This window comes from Aspergillus bombycis (genome assembly GCF_001792695.1).
Source record: "Aspergillus bombycis strain NRRL26010 chromosome Unknown contig00077, whole genome shotgun sequence".
Lineage (NCBI taxonomy): Eukaryota > Fungi > Ascomycota > Eurotiomycetes > Eurotiales > Aspergillaceae > Aspergillus > Aspergillus bombycis.
Window position 1 is genome coordinate 157,771 of NW_019170079.1, and position 18,539 is coordinate 176,309.

Consider the following 18,539-nt stretch of genomic DNA (forward strand, 5'->3'; position numbering starts at 1 on the left):
TCTCGTCTCTAGTTACCGGCAAGACCATCACTTTGGAGGTCGAGTCCAGCGACACTATCGACAACGTCAAAAGCAAGATTCAGGATAAGGAAGGCATTCCTCCTGACCAGCAGCGCTTGATCTTCGCTGGCAAGCAGCTTGAGGATGGCCGTACCCTCTCCGACTATAACATCCAGAAGGAGTCCACCCTTCACCTTGTTCTTCGTCTTCGTGGTGGAATGCAGATCTGTAAGTTCTCTATTGCCTTGTTTGCCACTTACAACAATATCAAGTTGTCAGCTTACTGATAAATATATAGTCGTGAAGACCCTCACAGGAAAGACTATCACCCTTGAGGTCGAGTCGAGCGATACCATCGATAATGTCAAGAGCAAGATCCAGGACAAGGAAGGCATTCCTCCCGACCAGCAGCGCTTGATCTTCGCTGGTAAGCAGCTCGAGGATGGCCGTACTCTGTCCGACTACAATATTCAGAAGGAATCTACTCTTCACTTGGTTCTGCGCTTGCGTGGTGGTATGCAGATTTTCGTCAAGACTCTCACTGGAAAGACAATCACACTGGAGGTTGAATCGTCCGACACAATCGACAATGTGAAGTCAAAGATTCAAGATAAGGAGGGAATTCCCCCTGACCAGCAGCGTCTCATTTTCGCCGGCAAGCAGCTCGAAGATGGTCGCACCCTGTCTGACTACAACATCCAAAAGGAGTCTACATTGCACTTGGTCCTTCGTCTTCGTGGTGGTATGCAGATCTTTGTCAAGACACTCACTGGCAAGACCATCACTTTGGAAGTTGAGAGCTCGGACACTATCGATAACGTCAAGTCAAAGATTCAAGACAAGGAGGGCATCCCCCCTGACCAGCAACGTCTTATCTTTGCTGGTAAACAGCTAGAGGATGGACGCACACTCTCCGACTACAACATCCAGAAGGAGAGCACCTTGCATCTGGTCCTGCGTCTCCGTGGTGGAAATTAATGTCTTGTTTGATTTTCTGCTATCGCGACTCAACTGGGTTGAGTAGCTTTGCATGGCGTTCGGTTGGTTTTAGGCTTTTATGATATGTTTCAACAGCATACTGCTTTCTGTATCACTGCACAAGGTTGTGGTGCATTACATAGTTCAGTCCTTATTATCTACAATCCTTGATTACAATGAATAACGACCGATTCTGTTCGGTATATTCTGCTACGCATTTTGATATAGAACGGTATCTTCTAGTGTTTGTAGATCGTAGTCTCCCTGTCTTTCTTCCATGTGTTTGTAAGCACGCAGATTTATTGTAAGTATTTGAGAATGCGAAAGGAGTTGAAGTTCAGCAGCTGTTATCGCATCCAATTTGCCACAGCTCCCTATCACACGTGACAGTCGGCTCGCCGAAGGCGGGATGGAACTCAAGCTACCTATGGAGTGAATGTGATAGAACAAACAAATTCAAAGAGTTTGAATCTTGTTGTCGCAACAACTCGCAGAAACCCAGCGATGTGAGCATCGGTCGGGATGCCCTCTTATTTCTACCACCTTGCGATTGAATTATTTGCACGTCCTTCAGCTGGCCCCAGAGACTCCTTCCGCAGTGCAGACGATCAATCTCCAACTTCGCTATCCTTCGACTCCATATGTGAAGCTTTACAGCCATTTCAAAAGCGGTCTCGACGCTCAGCCCGCTATCATTCGAACAGAAAATCCCCAAGCTCTTCGACACTTTTTTTCAGTGACACTTGTAGCTCGAATTCCGTAGCTCCGACTGTGCATCCCACTACCCCTCACCTCGATACGAAATCGCCGACCAGCACCTCCGATTTTGAGAAGGACCCGAGATTCGATAAACTTTCAGTCGAGTGTATTGATATGATACCTTCGGGTCAGGAGGCAATAACCCCGAAGGGGGCTGGTAGACGAAGCGATCCTAGAGATAACCTCGTTGCAACGGGGATCGGCACAGATATTCTCGGAGGTCTACGTACGAGAGGCAAATATATACCGCTCGATCAGCAAACCTCAGAAAGTGTCTGGGGAATTGTGCATTTGTACCGAGATGCGCAGGAGACGCCGTATCTAGTTGAAGAGGATTACCCTTCGTACCTAAAAGGGTCCGCTGCTGCAAGACAACCATACGATGAACTGGGCGGGGGCTCTAACCCACGTCAGGATGTACATGTGGAGGAACAATCTTCCCTCTTGTATCCGGATGATGACTTCACGACTTTGTGTATACTCGCCGTTCCGTCATACATGTCACCATCGGATTTTCTGGGATTTGTTGGCGAGGCAAGCATGGATGACGTGAGCCATTTTCGGATGATCAGGACCGCCAGAGCCAATCGGTATATGGTTCTGTTAAAATTTCGCAGTGGGAAGAAGGCCAAGGAGTGGCAGAAAGAATGGAATGGGAAAGTCTTCAATAGCATGGAGGTGAGTGTTATTCCCCCGGTAACCTTCTTGTCGTAGTTCCCAGATAAAATTGCATATCTTGATACTGATTTCTTATGGTTCTCTCAAAAAGCCTGAAACATGCCATGTCGTTTTCGTGAAAACAGTGGAGGTTCAAGCTGTGGATTCGCAAGCACAACACGGGGGTACGGCCAGTCATCAGAACTCCCTCTTATCTCATTCTGCGACCAGTCCCCAGCGTGCAACCATATCATCTACAGGACAATCCAGCTCCATACCATCAGCGACACTATCTACGAGACCTCTAGCACCTCCCACACCGTCCCTTGTCGAGTTGCCAACATGTCCTGTTTGTCTAGAACGCATGGATGAGACTACTGGCCTGCTTACGATAATCTGTCAACATGTTTTTCATTGTACATGCCTGCAGAAGTGGAAGGGTAGTGGGTGTCCCGTCTGTCGCTACACACAAGACGAGTTCCGCAGAAGCAGCCAGGGTGCACTCTATGAAGATGAGCCGGCTGAATGCAGCGTGTGCCATTCCGACATCAACCTTTGGATTTGCTTGATCTGCGGGATTGTCGGTTGCGGTCGCTACGATGGCGCGCATGCATTTGACCACTACAAAGAAACCTCCCACGCGTTTGCCATGGACCTCGCTACACAACGTGTCTGGGACTATGTGGGTGACGCATATGTTCACCGCATCATACAAAGTAAAACCGACGGCAAACTCGTAGAGCTCCCGGCTGCAGATAACAGTGCCCTCGACCCGCCGGACTGGACAGATGCAGTACCCCGGGAAAAGCTAGAAAATATGAGCGTGGAGTACACCCATCTACTCACAAGCCAGCTTGAGAGTCAACGAGCTTATTTTGAGGAGATCGTCGAGCGAGCTGTTGACAAGGCATCCCAGGCCAGCGCAGCCGCAGCTTCGGCGCAGGAAGCAGCCGAGAAAGCCACCGCAAACTTTCGCTCATTGGACAAGCAATACGATAAACTGGAAAATGAGACGCTATCCAACCTCGAGCGAGACAAATCCCGTGCCGAGAAACGTGCCGAGAAGTTCGAGGCGATGGCGCGCAAGATGGAAAAGGAGTGGCGGGAAGAGAAAACTATGAATGAAAGTTTGATGCAGCGCATTGAGCACCTGACCTCCGAAGTGGAAAGTCTCAAAGCAACGAATGCAGACTTGACCGAGCAAAACAGGGACCTCACGTTCTTTATCAGTGGCTCTGAACGACTGAAGAATGAAAGCGAGGATATCGTCCAGGGTACTGTCAGTGTTCCTGAGCCGCAAACTAACAAAAAGAAAGGCAAGGGGAAGGGACGGAGATAATCGTCTGAGGCGTAAATGTATCGGCTCTAACCAAGTCGTTCTCACTCCCTGTCCACACCCGAACAACATGAATATTGGGCTCAACCCACCTCCTTCGTATGTGGAACCCTCTAAAGAAATCCCCGTCATGTCGTGGAGCACTCTGTTCAATACACTGGAAATCGACCTCTGCTCAAATTGCTGCCAGCCTGAGATATGCGGAAACTAAACTGGGCACGAGCAGTTCTATGGGATACACGCCATGTGCAACAACACTAGTGTACTCAAGAAAAACACAACGTGCACCGGAAGATCGGTCGATCTATCCCAGTCTCCGATTGCGACTTAGGTAGATGCGGCACGAGCCAATTATGGCGTATTTTCACCTAATTCACGAGTAGTGACGAATATTCATACCACAGTCTAACTCATATAGCTCATTCATTTGCTTAGTCTATCTGTAATCTACATTTTTATATATACACACAATAATACTGTTTTACAAGCCCTAAATACACCGAACTAGAACCTTCATCCTAGCTGAACAGTGCAAAGATCAAATCCCTCAAAGCCCCTTCCTGATAGCCCAGAAATAGTTCCCCCAATTCTCCGATCCAGGAACCAACTTCCAGCCTATACCAGGGAAATACATCACTCCAGAGCACTTCCACCTCATACCTTGCAACGCATCACCTCCAGCACGCAGCGCCGCTCCATCCTGGCTCCGCATCAGACCCTCCTGGGCCCAAGCATGCAGCTCATCAGGATTAACAAACTTGCTCCATTCGTGCGTCCCCCTCGGCACAACACCAATCGGCCACGGCGCCTCAGCAATGACCTGGTTGACGAGAAACGAGGGGAAAGTGCGCGCAATAGTCGACCCAACCAGCCATCCGCCAGGACGAAGAACCCGAAGACAGTTCGTCAAAAAGGCAAGCGGCGAGGAAGCGGCATTGGAGTCGACATGCTCGAGGACCTCAAAGAGGGTGACTATGTCAAATTTCTCATCCTCGGGCGTCTCACGCAGCGATGCGACGACGTCCTCTAGCGTGCAGTTCTTGTAGGTGAATTTGCCGTCGCGGAGGTGCGCTTCGACTTTGGGATCGGTGCGCGCGTGATCACGGGCGATTTTGATGAGCGCTGAGGTTGGGTCGATGGCTGTTATGGAGGCTGCCTGCGTGACTGTTTGGGAGGGACTGTTTGCGGTCGTGGGAATCGTGCGGGCTAGGGATTCGGCGAAGATGCCACCGCCACAGCCGACGTCGAGATAGCGGAGGTTGTTGACTGGGGGTGGGGTGGAGGTTTCGGGTGCGCTAGCGCGTGGCGGTGGGAGGCTGTCGAATAGACAGGATGCGATGAAGTCGTGGCGGAGGGGGTTCATGAGATGTAGGACCCGGCTGGGGCCCATGGGATCCCACCAGCTGCTGGCGAGGGAGGAGAAGTGAGATAGTTCATCGGCGGAGACGGAGGTGGAGTGCGCTCGGTGAGGGGAGTTGAGATAGCGGAGGAGGGAGGTAGCCTTGCGGAGGGTAGGTCGGATGTTGGCCATTTTGGATTGATTTGATTGAAATATACTTTTTCTTTTTCCCCTCTTGAATTTAAATGAGAATTTCGTTGCGATGTCGGTGATGAATCTGATCAACGGGGCATTGGCTTTTCGAGAATATGAGAGCTGCTACACAGTTAGATATTGTATTAGACTGAGAGGAGTGTGGTATAGTGCATACTTGTGTTTTCTAGAGAGGCACATCATCAATTGGCTGACATTGCTGCGCTCTTCGATCTCTGGGTGATAAGACAAGCCGAGAATTGGAGATTGAAGCCTTGAGCTGCTATCGCGAGTGTGATGTTGGCATTACGAGCAAACATGCCAAGAACTTATGTCATCCCTTTCTCATTGTTTACTTGCTCGAGCTCGACGGAGTACAGCTACATCCATTTAGCTGCACATACAAGCATCCCGATCCCATACTTGGGCTCAACTACACGACTAACTACAAGCTCGAGGGACGCAATTATTGACAGAATGTATTCACTACCAATCAGTATCAGTTAGTCTTACTTTCCATCTAGTTCCTCGTGACGAGTTACCCCAAAAAAAGGGAACCTAATACGGTTACCACACACCGACACTCGACCATCAAGCCTCAAAAGCCCTACTAAAAGGGGGGTCATCTCCAACGGAAACCTGCCGCCGCTCATTCCAAGCTAGGGAAGAGGTGGTAGTACCGTATCGAGCTAACTAACTGACAGACTGGCCGGATTGTGCATCCATCGCATCCCTCTAATCCACCCGGTGGGCCCTCAGTGTCCACTCGATAGTTCTACGGCCCTTCCAGAAACATTCCGTGTCCGGTCATATGCGCCCCATGGCTCGAGTCAATTTGTCGGTCTGGGCAGCTATGGTCTGGCTTGTCTGTCCTACGGAAACATAGCCCACATCTCCGGGACGATCATCCATCTCGTTCGGGAGCATGTTTGCGTTTGCTGGTCGGTGAGGTAAGCGAAAGAGGGTGGATCGTGGACTAGTTGTTGGGAGCGTTCCTTGCATTAACGACTTACGTATGTAGGTAGTACTCCGGAGGTTCGTTGTACTACAGATTGGGCTAGTATTATGTAGGCTCTAGACTACTGACTAGGTGAGTGGTTTTTTTTTATTTTATTTTTTCTTGTCAGGGTACTTTTAGGGGTGTTTCGTTAGGGGATAGCGTTGTCGCCTTAAAGTCTATTCTCTCTTTTCGTGGACTTCTCTTGTATGCCTAGGTACAGCATTTGTTTGAGAAGGTTTGAGTGGAACAAGAATCATCTCAAGGATTTCATTCATGTCTTTGGTGCCAGCTAGCCAACCCCCAGTCCTGCTGTATCACGCACGGATATATACAATGTGGCTGAACTTTCGCCGGCACCGAAACATGGATGAGGCTGCAGTAACCAGAGTTCCGGCTCCCTGGCCATTGTCTGATCAAATCCAATGCATGAACCAGCTTCTTCCCCAAGGCTGACATATGCACCTTCCCGGTCGGCTCTAGAAAGAAGTTCCCCAAAGGTGCTTGTGACATATATATCCATCACGTGATGCATTTGCGTCTCCGTATGATCCAAACAAATGGAGCATATCCTGGACGTGGTGACCGTACCACTGACCATGATGACGTTTGAGGGCACAGTGAACTACGGGAGATGATCGCCCTGTGTAATCTATACATTGCAGGCCCGTCGACGGTTATCCCAGCCCCGTCCGTGGCTTTAAAAAAGAAAAGAAAGAAAAAAAACCACTCCCTATTCTTGCCCGGAAAAAACCACTAGAGGCAGATTTGAAACCGGCCAAACAGCCCGTTGCTAATGAGCAGAATACCATTTGTCCAATCATAACCAAGTCATTATTGCGATCTCAATAAACTCCGTACGCAGAAACTATGAACGAGCGTTATGCGTCCATCCGTCCCTGTGGCCTCCAGCCACATCTTCGGGACCCCGAGCGCCCCTGACTCTGGCTGCTGGCGTCGCCCTACACATTGGACCAATAAATTTGAAAGAAGACTCAGGGTAAAAAAGGAGACGTGGGTCCCGCTGAATCATTGATTCACAACCAACACGGACTTCTGCAGCGAAACTTATGATATGATGATGTGTTAATGTCCATCCATTGACGTCGATGGTCACGACGTAATCGATATACGAGCCATATGAACTCGCTACTAAGAGGAATGAAAATGCAAAACACAAAATAGGATTCCTCTTTTTATTTGAAGCGAGGACTAGACTAATGTTTCTGTTTGGTTTCGCATCTGTTTAAAAAAGGCCACCACAGTGAGAGAGAGGGTGGTGGGCAAATGACTGTGACACGCCCCAGGCACCAGGGGACCTGACCACCCATCATGTCTCAGACCAAGCGTCAGAGTGGGTTACGGCGTGACGCAGCCGCAACGGCACATGCGATGGACGCTTTAGAAGGCTTCCATCGTCGTTCCAAAATTTTCTAGAAGGTCTTCGGAGTACCGGATTCGCTTGGCAGGCAAACGAAGAGCTGTAACTCGCAGGCAGGATCCCGTTAGCGCGGTGGCTGTGGAGCCCCTCTCTGCAAGAAAAGGAGAAGCCGCCGTGAGATGATGAGTCCCAAAAATCCTGAGAGCGTGGGAACCACTGTCGCAGCCTCCTCCGTCAGGTCCGTACACTAGCAGCACTAAGCTGACTAGTTGCAGCCTGACTAAGGCGAGATGGGACTAGGCGGTAGTGCGTTACCCGCACCAAAATGTCCCCACGGCGCATTACCGTCCTCCCTTCGTAATCAGTCCGACTTACCAATCCCTGTCGGTTATTCTGTTCACGCTGGAGGTGATGTGATAACATGCAGACAGATGTGACATGCAGCGTGTTTGGGCAACAGTTTTATTTTGATTTGATTTTTATTTTTTTATTGTTCCTTTTCCCCAGTACCGAGGCAATATTGTCCCTGCAGGCATCATTATTATATGTGCGTTCAGGGCATCCGTACATGTGGTCATGTATGTACATTATTATACATACCATTCAAAATATGATACGGAACTTCTGTGCTCTATATCCGGACCTTGCGTGGGTCAAGGTTCCCTCGCCAAAGCCAAGGATCACATCCGATTCCCCATTATTCGAACCTTTCTAGAAGGAAATTAACTTTCCCATCGGTCGTTCTAATCTCAGGCCATGTTCGACACCCTTCAAAAGGGGGTCCCATCGGTTGGGGTTAGCCGTGATGTTTATTGGTCATATCATGTATTATGATCTAAGTTAGTTGAGTACCTCCCGCCCTGAAATTTCGCCAAGGAGAAAGAAAGCAGTGGGTGAGGAAGGAGGGGCACTTATCGACCGATGTTGGCTGCCCTATCTTCTTCTGTATTAATTATTAGGATTTTCTTTTCGTTTTCTTTTTTCTACCGTCGATTCGATTCCCGTGTCCGACTGATTCGGAAGGATTTTCCAACGTTGGCCTCCATGAAAGGAATTGTATAGAGCAACACCACGCTGTAGGAGATATGCACTGACGATCTTGACGCTCTCGCAATGTGATAGGTGCGAAGTATGCAGGCATTTGCAGGTAATGGTCGCACGATAGTTGCGAGGTGCATGACAGCACACACTGGTCACTCCTAAGAGTTGGGGCTAACTTTTTGGTTTTTGGAATCAAACGATGATGGACCCCTTGAAAGGTTCTGGGGTAGGGTAAGGAAGGGGGAAAAAAAAAAGTAAGCTTCCAAAGGGGGCACGCGCTTTTCATCTCGTTTGGTTCCTGGCGATGGCTTCTAGTCCCGTTGTGATTGGTCCCCAACCTTCTTGCATTATGCAGTATGAAAGCCGTGATAATACGTTTAGGATCTTCGGCCGAACCAGACAAATAGGCGGCGTTCTTCAGCATCACTGAGGGGATGTATCTACCATACGCATGCTCGGGAGCAGAAATAGAATAAATTATTATTCATTCAGATCGGCACCAAGCCGTATCCACCTCCAAGAGCGATACTCGCACGGCCAGAGAGACGGGGAAAGCCACGTTGTGGAGCCGGAAGCGCGCTGAAGCCTGAAGGTGACCTTCGAGCTTTCGTTCGGTCGGCTTCGACTGGAGCCACTTGGGGGTTTTTAGTGGAAACGTGCGAAGCTGTAGTAGTCTCCGTACACTAGGCCACAAAGTCCTGAACTAGTAGTCAGTAATAAGTCTAAGAATAATAATAATAATGACACTACTAATAATAATACCACTTAATTTCGTGCCAACTTACCCGAACCATGATAAAAGAGGCACCAGTCGTATGGTGTGGCTTTGGAAAGGAATCCCTTTTCCTTTTGCAAGAGAAGCAAGTGACTTCAAATAACTTGTTTATGTTTGTTTCTTGGTTTGGGATCCGTTAAGGTTTTTTATTCTCTTTCCTACGACATAATATCTACCTTTAATACCAATAATACCGAGACCGTCATTTTACTTACTTCATCTCCCGTCACCTTCTTCAAAACCTCCGAACACTTTTTTTTTTATTCCCTCAATATCATCATCATCCTTTTTTTTAATTTTTTAATTTTTCTATTTTCTTTTCTCGCGCATCCTTTTTTTTGTTTTTGTTTTTTTTTTTTTTTTTCTTTTTTTTAATTTGTCTATTTTTTTTATTTCGTCTCATCCGACTGGATAAGGGGTATAAACCACTTCTCGATCTCTTCTTATTCTCTTCTCCCCCCTCCCCCTCTGTTTAAATAAAGTCCGTGAGGCGTTATCCAACCGGAGCGTTCATCTACTGTTTTCCACCCCCTCCGCCATTGGAAGCCCAATCGAGCCGCCAAACTTCAACCCCAATTTTTCCATTTGACTCGATTTCCACGCGCTGTTGCTTCCTACTGTGTCGAGAAGTCTTTCGTCCCAATAGCGCATACTTCCTCACCGACATCTTTCTGTAAGTGCTTTCGTCATATACATGAAAGTTCGTCTCTTGCACCGGAGTTTCCCCGCTGGTTGGTCCTGATGACCCAGTTGAATGATGCCTTACACTTTCCCACTTTTTCGTGCCCGGTGAATATGTATAATCGCTTCCTCGCTGGTTCGGCGCGGAGAGTCAAGATACTTCGGAAATCTTACCCATGGCTTTGTCGTTGAGTGAGCATGTTTATCGGACTGCTCAGAACCCATCCACATTTCAGCAGAAGAGGACTTGTACTTTCGCACTCAAGAAGAGGATCCTGACACCAAACGATCACTCGTTCAAAGCGGAACTTGCTAACATGGTTGTACTTGGTCAATAGGACACGCCGAGTGCCTTCGTTCCCCGTTGCGAATATATCGCTCTTTGCGCCCTTTTTGAGAACGCATCCTGCTTTTGAAGAGTATATAAAATAAGTGACTGGAAACGTTGGAATTACCCCGTTGGCGATTTTTTCCCAGACATCCGGATATTCCTCTTTACAATCTCCGAGGTCGCGTGGCGGTGGAACTTGTCCCAGGGATTGGTGTGGTCTTGCGATTTTTGAGGGCTCAATAATCTGGTCGAGATTTCGATTTCCCTGTCGAGTAGCACCCGCTATTACCTCATAAAATTCATCTTCCTGCGGCTGTCCGACGAGGCTTACATCGTGTCTTGGTCCGCCTGGAATTTCTGGAACCAACTTGTGAAGAACTGCTGTGAGCATCACGCCCCGGAGCCCGGCAGGAATATCGAAAAAAAAATATTAGAAGCTCGGTCCTTTGGTAGGAGTGAAACTGTTCTTCGATTGTTTACGTTTCGGGATTGAAACTATATCAGAGCCCGAAGTTACCCCTGCCTTCGTTGCTCACATTCTTGGTTGCGAAACTTTGGAAACCTCGCCCACGGAGGTAAAATTTTCTGCAGACCCAACGAGGTGAGTCTACGATTTTATTGCCCATTTTCTGGCGCAAGCGTGTTCACTTTCGGAAACGCTTCCGGATCAACCTCGTCGAATTCACTCTCGAAACGATGAACCTAACCTCGATCTTGTCTTGTATAGTTATATCGTCTGGCACTTACGCCGTACGCAAGCCACAGCTGCACCACAACCTACCGTGAATTGCACCTCGCGTGTCGCACTGTCCGCACCGTCCGCACCTATCAGTGGCTGATCTCACGATTCGGTGGGATCGACTTGCCTCAAGACTGGAAGGTACGCCGTGGAGATTATTCTACGGCTACATTTGAGAGGACTACCGCAGGGCAGCTTTGCTTTGTCCTTGACTACCGTCCCTCAGCTCCCCGCTGGGCCGGGTCATGGACATCACAACTATCTTGAACAGAAAAGGTTCTGCAGCCATGGTCGCCGCAGAATTCGATCATCAGCAATTCATACAGAATCCTCATCTTGATACATCATCTCCGAAGATGAAGCCGGAGCCCGGGGTCTCAGAGGCTGGTGACCAGCCAGTACTTGCGTACCCTCCTCACGCGCCGCTCGGCCAAATGCCGAATATGCATCCGGATATGCGATACCAACCGCAGACACACCCGAACTCTGCGCTACCACTTTTGCAAAATCCTTATGTGCCAGGGGGATATACAAGCGCTCCTCCAATGCCAAACGGTGGTGCTCCCCAGGGCAGGACAGATCCTCCACCCAAAACATTCCACTGTGGCACCTGCAGTAAGGGATTCGCGCGACGCAGCGATCTGGCGAGACATGGTAAGACTATATAAAAAGGTACTACAATGTTCAGCAAACTGACAAAGTGTAGAACGGATACACTCTGGTATTAGACCACACGCTTGTGATTGGCCAGGATGTGGTAAGCAGTTCATCCAGCGCTCTGCCTTGACCGTGCATTCCCGGGTCCATACCGGCGAGAAGCCGCACATGTGCGAGAGATGTGGAAAGGTATGTGTCGCTATTTTCATTTAGCAAGAGCCAATGATCAATATCTAACATCATGGATATAGCCTTTTAGCGATTCATCCTCTTTAGCTAGACACCGCCGGATACATTCCGGTAAACGCCCCTATAAATGCCCCTATGCCAATTGTCAGAAGACCTTCACACGGCGTACTACTTTGACACGCCATCAAAACCACCATACGGGTACCATTGAAGAGGCTGCCGCAGAGACTGAAGCCAACCTGCGGCAAAATAAGGAGAGAGCGAGAGTGCCCGGTGAGGGAATATACTCAGAACATGGCTCTGTTCATTCTACCCCATCTCCCGCCCACCACCCTGCTATCTCACCAGCTGGTGAGCTCCCTCCATTGAACATGCCTCGCTCGTCTGGCGAATACTACAGCATGGGAAATGGCTCTATTCCTCCTCACGTCCGCGGAGACTTTCAGCAGGCCAGCCCTCGCGCTTCCCCAACGGCAACCTCTCCATCTCTGTCCAGTTTTGGTAGTGCTCCACACACCCGGCCGTCGATGACTTCTCACCCGTCAGGTTACGGCCCTCCTCAACCTCTCGAGCCGCCTGCCAACAACGACCATCGGCCCAACAGTGTTAATGGGAGTCCCCACATGACAAGTTTAGGTTGGGCTTCGCCGTCCCACGGTAGCATCCCATCACCGGGCTCCGCAACCGATTTCGGCTATTCTGATCCTAATGGTCCAGCATACCCGAACTCAATGCCGCCTCACATGTACTTTCCCAACTCCACCCTCCGACGTCCAACTAGCACTGAACCCGAGAATTATGAGATGAAGCCAAAGCTTGGCGAGAGTGCATGGTCAACACCGGTCTAGAGTCTCAATGATCGGCAGGACCTCTGATTTGGGACATAGAGATCTGGTTAAGAACCATATACCTTACGCAGTGTCCTACCTCAAGCGACGAGTTTGACATTTGCATATCATTTCCTTTGTTCTGGCATTACTTTCCTTTGTCATCTCATTACAGGCCTTGCATACCAGCATGTTATTTTTTTCTCCCTTTGATTTTCGTTTCGTTTTCCTTTGTCATACATCGTTGTGGATATCCGAGATGTTATTCTCTTAGCATTCCGTTTGAAGGTGTAAGCGCGCTGGAAGGAGTCCGGGCTTAGCTGATTTGATTCCCGTGTTTTGCTTGTGCTCTCTATTTGTTGCTCCTAATGTGTGATATGACTCGAACGAACACAAAATAAATAAATAGAGAGGTGGGAATGGTTCAGGGCTAGGTTGGACGGGGGTTTTTTTTTGGGAACTGGGATATTCTGGTCTGGTCTGCTTTGGTCGCGGGGTTTCTGGTATCATATACCATGTTATTATTGTGCATTATCATTTGTCTCCTTACCCCCTTGTCACATTATACCTCATATCCTTTTAATATTCGCCGTACCCCCTGTGTTTACTTTTTCTTCTTGTTTCCTTTGTCTCAATACTCATTCACACCGTTGTTGTAAATGATTCACCTACTGTATGATATAGAGAAAGAACACCTGCTTAATCTGATACCATGGTTTCGTGTGTCCTGGGCACTTGAAAATACCTCTTGTCCTCCATTCATCTATTCGATGTTTCTTGAGTTGAGACAGTAGGTAATACAGATAAATTGCAATGGATGAAATGGATGCGTTGAGTCAAACTAAAAGCAGATTCACTATCGAAACGGTTTGTAACGGCGGTGTACTATATGGGTCAGATCCAGGGTACCTAATTCTGACCTTTTGGCCTAGTTAGGAGCGTGTTTGCCTGGATTGCACGCCCTCACACTGTTAGTGGCCACAAGGCCGCGATAGATCGCGGTGCAGATTCAGGCCGCACGGTTGAGGATTAGGACTTATATCCAAAGCAGCAGGCATAAAGCTCTGTATTTGTGAAGGGTAGTAGCCCGCTTGTGAAGACGGCGTGTTAGGTCTGGTAGTCTTTTATCTAACTAGATATCATAGTGATAGTACCATCATTATATCGACTTGGATGTAAATCGGTAGGGATGTGCAAGCCTAATCCTTCGGTCAATGGAATAAAATGTGCAGTTCTTTCTACGGCACATGGCAAGAATTGACATTAATGAGTTACTTACTTTGTGTATGTTGGGAATATTGGCCATTGATTGAATATATCATGTATTCGTTACTTGAATCCTTCTTCCAACTCAGGAGACTCTATGCAGGGTATCCGCCAAAGGGTTCATTTACCATACAAATGCCGAGGTTTATCACGCAGCTCTACTCAACACCCATCATGACAAGTATTGCTCATACCATATACTTCGTACCAACGGTGAACTATAGAAACCGGCCGAGTCATGGGCTATCATGTCTCATCTAATCAATAAATAGCTTCGTCCAGCGGAGTAAAATGGCAATCGAGAGCGACTAATAGACTAGACAAGCTCGAATCCTAGTCCCCCCACAAACAAACCAGAGGATTTTCTTTTGTCGGCAGCATTTGTACTTTGACTAACTGGGGGAGACTCAACTTCGACGCCAGCTGTAACGAAGACCGAGCGATCCATAAATATACACCACAGCTCAACTAGCCTGCTCATGAATCAAGCACGGGTCATAGTATATGTCTGCAGCACTTTACTCTCAGCCATACGTAAGTCACCATTGCAAACGTAACGCGGCCAAGGTTTAAAGGAGCCCCTGAGTATGTTGCCGCCTCAAGTGACATGTGAGATATCACAGATCATCGAGCAACTCGATGCAAGTTGTCATTGCTTCTGGTCAATCATATTGGGTTAGATCCACAAATTTGGCCGCCTGCTCATCAATGAGAGCTGAACCTTCATTCCGTTTCGCGCATGATGCAGGTTCCCCCGCTCTCTGGTCTCTCCCTCTTTCTAACCTGCACGGGTTGTTATCGTTGTCAGTCTCTTCCGGTTCTAGCCCACGGTCCATCAGGCAGAGGCAGCAAGAGCATGCATGGGTGCTATTGTGCATTGTTGCTTTGAAACTGAGGACGATGCCATAGCGTAGTTTAATTTTGATTAATATCAAGCACTTTTAGTGGCTAGAATATTGTTGTAGACAGCTTTTAAACTCTTCCTTTTGTTTGACTTTGCACCTGCAATTGGGGAAAGAAAGAGTGATCCCCTACTTCCAAGACATACATACATTATTATATGATTCTAATCGTGCGTTCCCTTCCAGAGCTTCAGACCGCCGGGGGGGGAAGAAACTGACCTAAGCCCCGTTCGGATTAGCGACCAAATTAGCCACGAAGAATGACGTCGCCGGACGTTCTTCTTCGTCACGAAATTACGGTAATTACAATGGTATCGTTACGAATTCCGAACAATCGGCAAGCCACGTGCGGGCCTTGGTTCAGTGGGGACTAGTACCAGAGTAGCTTAGCGGGCTCATCATTACGGTTGATCCGGGGTAAAAGAGGCGTCCTCGTCAGGTTCGCCTTTATTGGAAATCCGTCTTGTGGGAAGGAGGGGGTGGGGGCTCCAAGGCTTCCCAAGGACCATGGAGAGAACGTTCTCTTTACCAGGATGTTCCCTCCACATCGTCAGTGGGGTATCACTTGCTTTTTCTCTGGAGAGTGGGATTTTAAATCAGTTAGGCAAACGCCTTAACGTGCGAACTGCCAGTTGTACTAATGATGGCGAAAGAGCAACCTTGTGATAGAAAAAAGGACTGGCGCATGAACTTAAACGCCAAATCATACATTGAATTCCATCGAGGCTGCGTGAGAGCCTCCTTGCAGACGATGTAGTATTGCCTTACTTCATGACAGATCTCTATGTATTGTATTACATGCATGTGTTTTTTGCTATACTGGGAAGACAATCACAAACGCAAAATGCAGTCACCAGACATGAGTATGTGATATGAGAACAGACCATGATAAACGCCTCGAAGCAAACTCGCAATATTGCCTCGTCATGCTAGAACATTTGTGATGCGATAAGGGAAAAGAGATGAATAACATAAACATCCAAGAATGTAAAACGGGTGATCCGTTCCGTGAACAACCCGGATCTAACAATGTGACATAGGAAATTAATAACACATCCCCCGTATCGATTTTTTATTATTTATTTTTTTTCATATCGAGTAGTCGTTTAGAGCCCTTCGCGGAGCCGCCGGTCTTCATCCCAGATTTCCTCTTTCATCTGCTGTAGTCGAAAGTGCTGTCGCCGTAACTTCTCCAGCTCCGCCCTCGGTGGATCTGAATGGGCTGCCATTGTATCGTGCAGTGCACGGTACTTAGCATAATAATGTTTAAAGCGCTGCGATTTCTCTCGCAGTTGCTGCAGAAGAATCTCCCGACTAAGGGGTGGTGATGCACTTCCGGTGCTACCACTCGATGTGCTAACCGCCCGTCGTCGCTTGTGCTCCAAATCCCCCGTTGTACGTCCCTGGGCGGGGGTTGCAGAAGGGCGGTCTAGTTCCACCTTGCGCTTGAGGGGGTTGAGCGCCGGAGTCGCCTTAACCATGCCATTGGTTTTCACCTGTTTCTTAACATTGGAGGTGCCCGTAGCCTTGTTTGGTTTGGATGTTTGAGTAATCAAAGGTGATGAGGAAGAACTGGAGGAATTGTTCTGACTCGAAGAACGACTACGACTCTGTAGGTCAGAAGCATTGGCCGGGGGGGATGAGCCGAGAGGCGACGGCTTCTGAGGAGATTTCTGGGCCGGAGGGCGGGAGGATGGTGGCCTCTTTGATGAGGTAGTAGGCTTTGGAGGATTTGGGGGCGACGGTTCGGCTTTGGATGGGGGGCGCTCCGACTGGTCTACCTTGGGTGTCGGCACATGGGAGGACTCTCGAGGAGAAGACTCGGCCAGTTTGGGTGGCGCTTTAGGCTGCGGCTTAGTTTTCTCTGGAAGAGGCTGTTCCGATGCCGATGCATCTAGCATGTCTGTGTCATCTTCATCTGAATCATGAACGTATTCTGCTGATTTAAACTTCCCATCCGGCTTGGGCACTGGCCTCCGCTCCGGCTTTTTAGTGACACGCCCAGTCAAGGTACTGTTCGTCGTATTCTTGCCCTTTGTAGTAGATTGCTTCGCTGCAGAGTTGCCGACTCGCTTCTTTTGTGGGTTGGCACCAGACCGGGGAGCTGATGTGGGCTGTGTCTTGGGGGTCAAGCCATTTCCATTGGCCCTGTCGGTTTCCGGTCCAGTAGTGTCGCCGTCTTTGCCGCTCTCTTCGGGGTTTTGTACTTGTATCCGAGGAGTCAGCGGCTTCTTGATAGGGCCAGTGCGCAAGTTCAGCCGTGACAGACACTTCCCCTTCCCTCGCTCCTCCCTTGGAAGAAGCATCTGCCATAGCTTGTCGGTGCGGGAGATCCGCATACGATCAAATGCCGAGATAGCATTCTCAATGGCTTCCTGCCGCTCTTCCTGAGACGGATAAGGAAAGCTCCATACATCCAACTCTCTGTATGCTTTATCCTTGAGATCGAACTTCTCCGGGTTAATTCGGTTCTCGGCACCGTATTTCTGAGCCAAAGCCGTACAGTCTTCGATGGACGAGCGAGTCTGGCGAGCAAGGAACTTGGCGGATACGGCACGGACGGCGAGAAGGTGAATGAAGGGAACCTTAAGAGCGTCGAGGCGAATACGGTCTTTGTTTTGGGAAAGAGGAGCCGAGGTAGGAGTAAGGGGAGGTACAGAAGTAGGAGACCGAGAGACACCCAGAGCTGGGCTGGATGACAACGAGCGGTTGGTTGCATTTTTCAGCAACCGGTCCTTTTCCAATTCCACCTTACTCGATGACTTACGGGCTAAAAGAGCGGCCTGCCTTTTGTCGCCCGCTCGAAGAGCCCTCACCTCATCAATGCTGGTAATTATATGGGTCTTCTTCGATTCCTTTCCCCTCTCAAAGGCGTTCAAGCTCTGTTCGAGGTTGGCCAATGCTTGGTCTGTGGCCGCAGTAGCTTCTTTTGCTTTCTGAACCTCCAGGCTATGGCTCAGGACACCGGTAAAATATAAGTTTTCTTTGTCATTGGAGCTGCTGCTATAGATCTCGGACCGGTGAGTCTCGGGATGAGAGTGAAACGGTTGTGATTTGGACCCGTAGTAGAGAGTAGGATGTTTCCCTAAACGGACCCTAGCTGTTTGGTCGTCCCGTAGAGTTTGGATCAGTTCGTCGAGGGTGTTCTGAGCTAGGTTTAGCCGCATGATCTGCGTTGATTTAACCGTGGAATCGCTCCCGGGGTTGTCTCTGTATAGAGACAACCCGGACACTGGCACCTCAAGAGCCGGCATGAGGTCGCGGGAAAGTCGTAGAGGAGGTAATGGCACCGAAACGAGAGAACGGAGGAGAGGATACGATGGAAGATCGAAGGGAGAAGAGGAATTGAGAGGAAGGCCAGGTAGAGGACGTCCGGGTGAAAGACGGGTAGCAGCGTGAGAGCTGCAGGTCAGCGGCCGAATACACGGGAGGACGAGTCAGAACAACACGCCATAGATCAAGCAATGGAGGTTAGAGAAGAGGTGAAAGGGA

General features: G+C 48.9%; 4 protein-coding genes across 4 annotated transcripts; 2 read left to right on the forward strand and 2 right to left on the reverse strand.

Moving 5' to 3' along the window:
- Positions 1-1,500: 1,500 nt before the first annotated feature.
- Positions 1,501-3,733, forward strand: ABOM_009227 (putative RING and UBP finger domain protein; the record flags this gene model as incomplete). Its single annotated transcript, XM_022536355.1, has 2 exons — positions 1,501-2,415; positions 2,507-3,733. 2 exons carry the CDS (start codon positions 1,501-1,503, stop codon positions 3,731-3,733), a joined length of 2,142 nt encoding a protein of 713 aa, XP_022386790.1.
- Positions 3,734-4,277: 544 nt separating this feature from the next.
- ABOM_009228 (3-demethylubiquinone-9 3-methyltransferase) lies at positions 4,278-5,261 on the reverse strand (the record flags this gene model as incomplete). The annotated part of the gene is made up of 1 exon (XM_022536356.1): positions 4,278-5,261. The coding sequence occupies one exon, from the start codon at positions 5,259-5,261 to the stop codon at positions 4,278-4,280; it is 984 nt and encodes a 327-aa protein (XP_022386794.1).
- A 6,190-nt stretch (positions 5,262-11,451) lies between these two features.
- On the forward strand, positions 11,452-12,900 carry ABOM_009229 (putative C2H2 finger domain protein; the record flags this gene model as incomplete). The annotated part of the gene is made up of 3 exons (XM_022536357.1): positions 11,452-11,860; positions 11,913-12,052; positions 12,115-12,900. The coding sequence occupies 3 exons, from the start codon at positions 11,452-11,454 to the stop codon at positions 12,898-12,900; spliced, it is 1,335 nt and encodes a 444-aa protein (XP_022386771.1).
- Positions 12,901-16,153: 3,253 nt separating this feature from the next.
- ABOM_009230 (uncharacterized protein) lies at positions 16,154-18,301 on the reverse strand (the record flags this gene model as incomplete). Its single annotated transcript, XM_022536358.1, has 1 exon — positions 16,154-18,301. One exon carries the CDS (start codon positions 18,299-18,301, stop codon positions 16,154-16,156), a length of 2,148 nt encoding a protein of 715 aa, XP_022386768.1.
- Between the last annotated feature and the right edge of the window lie 238 nt (positions 18,302-18,539).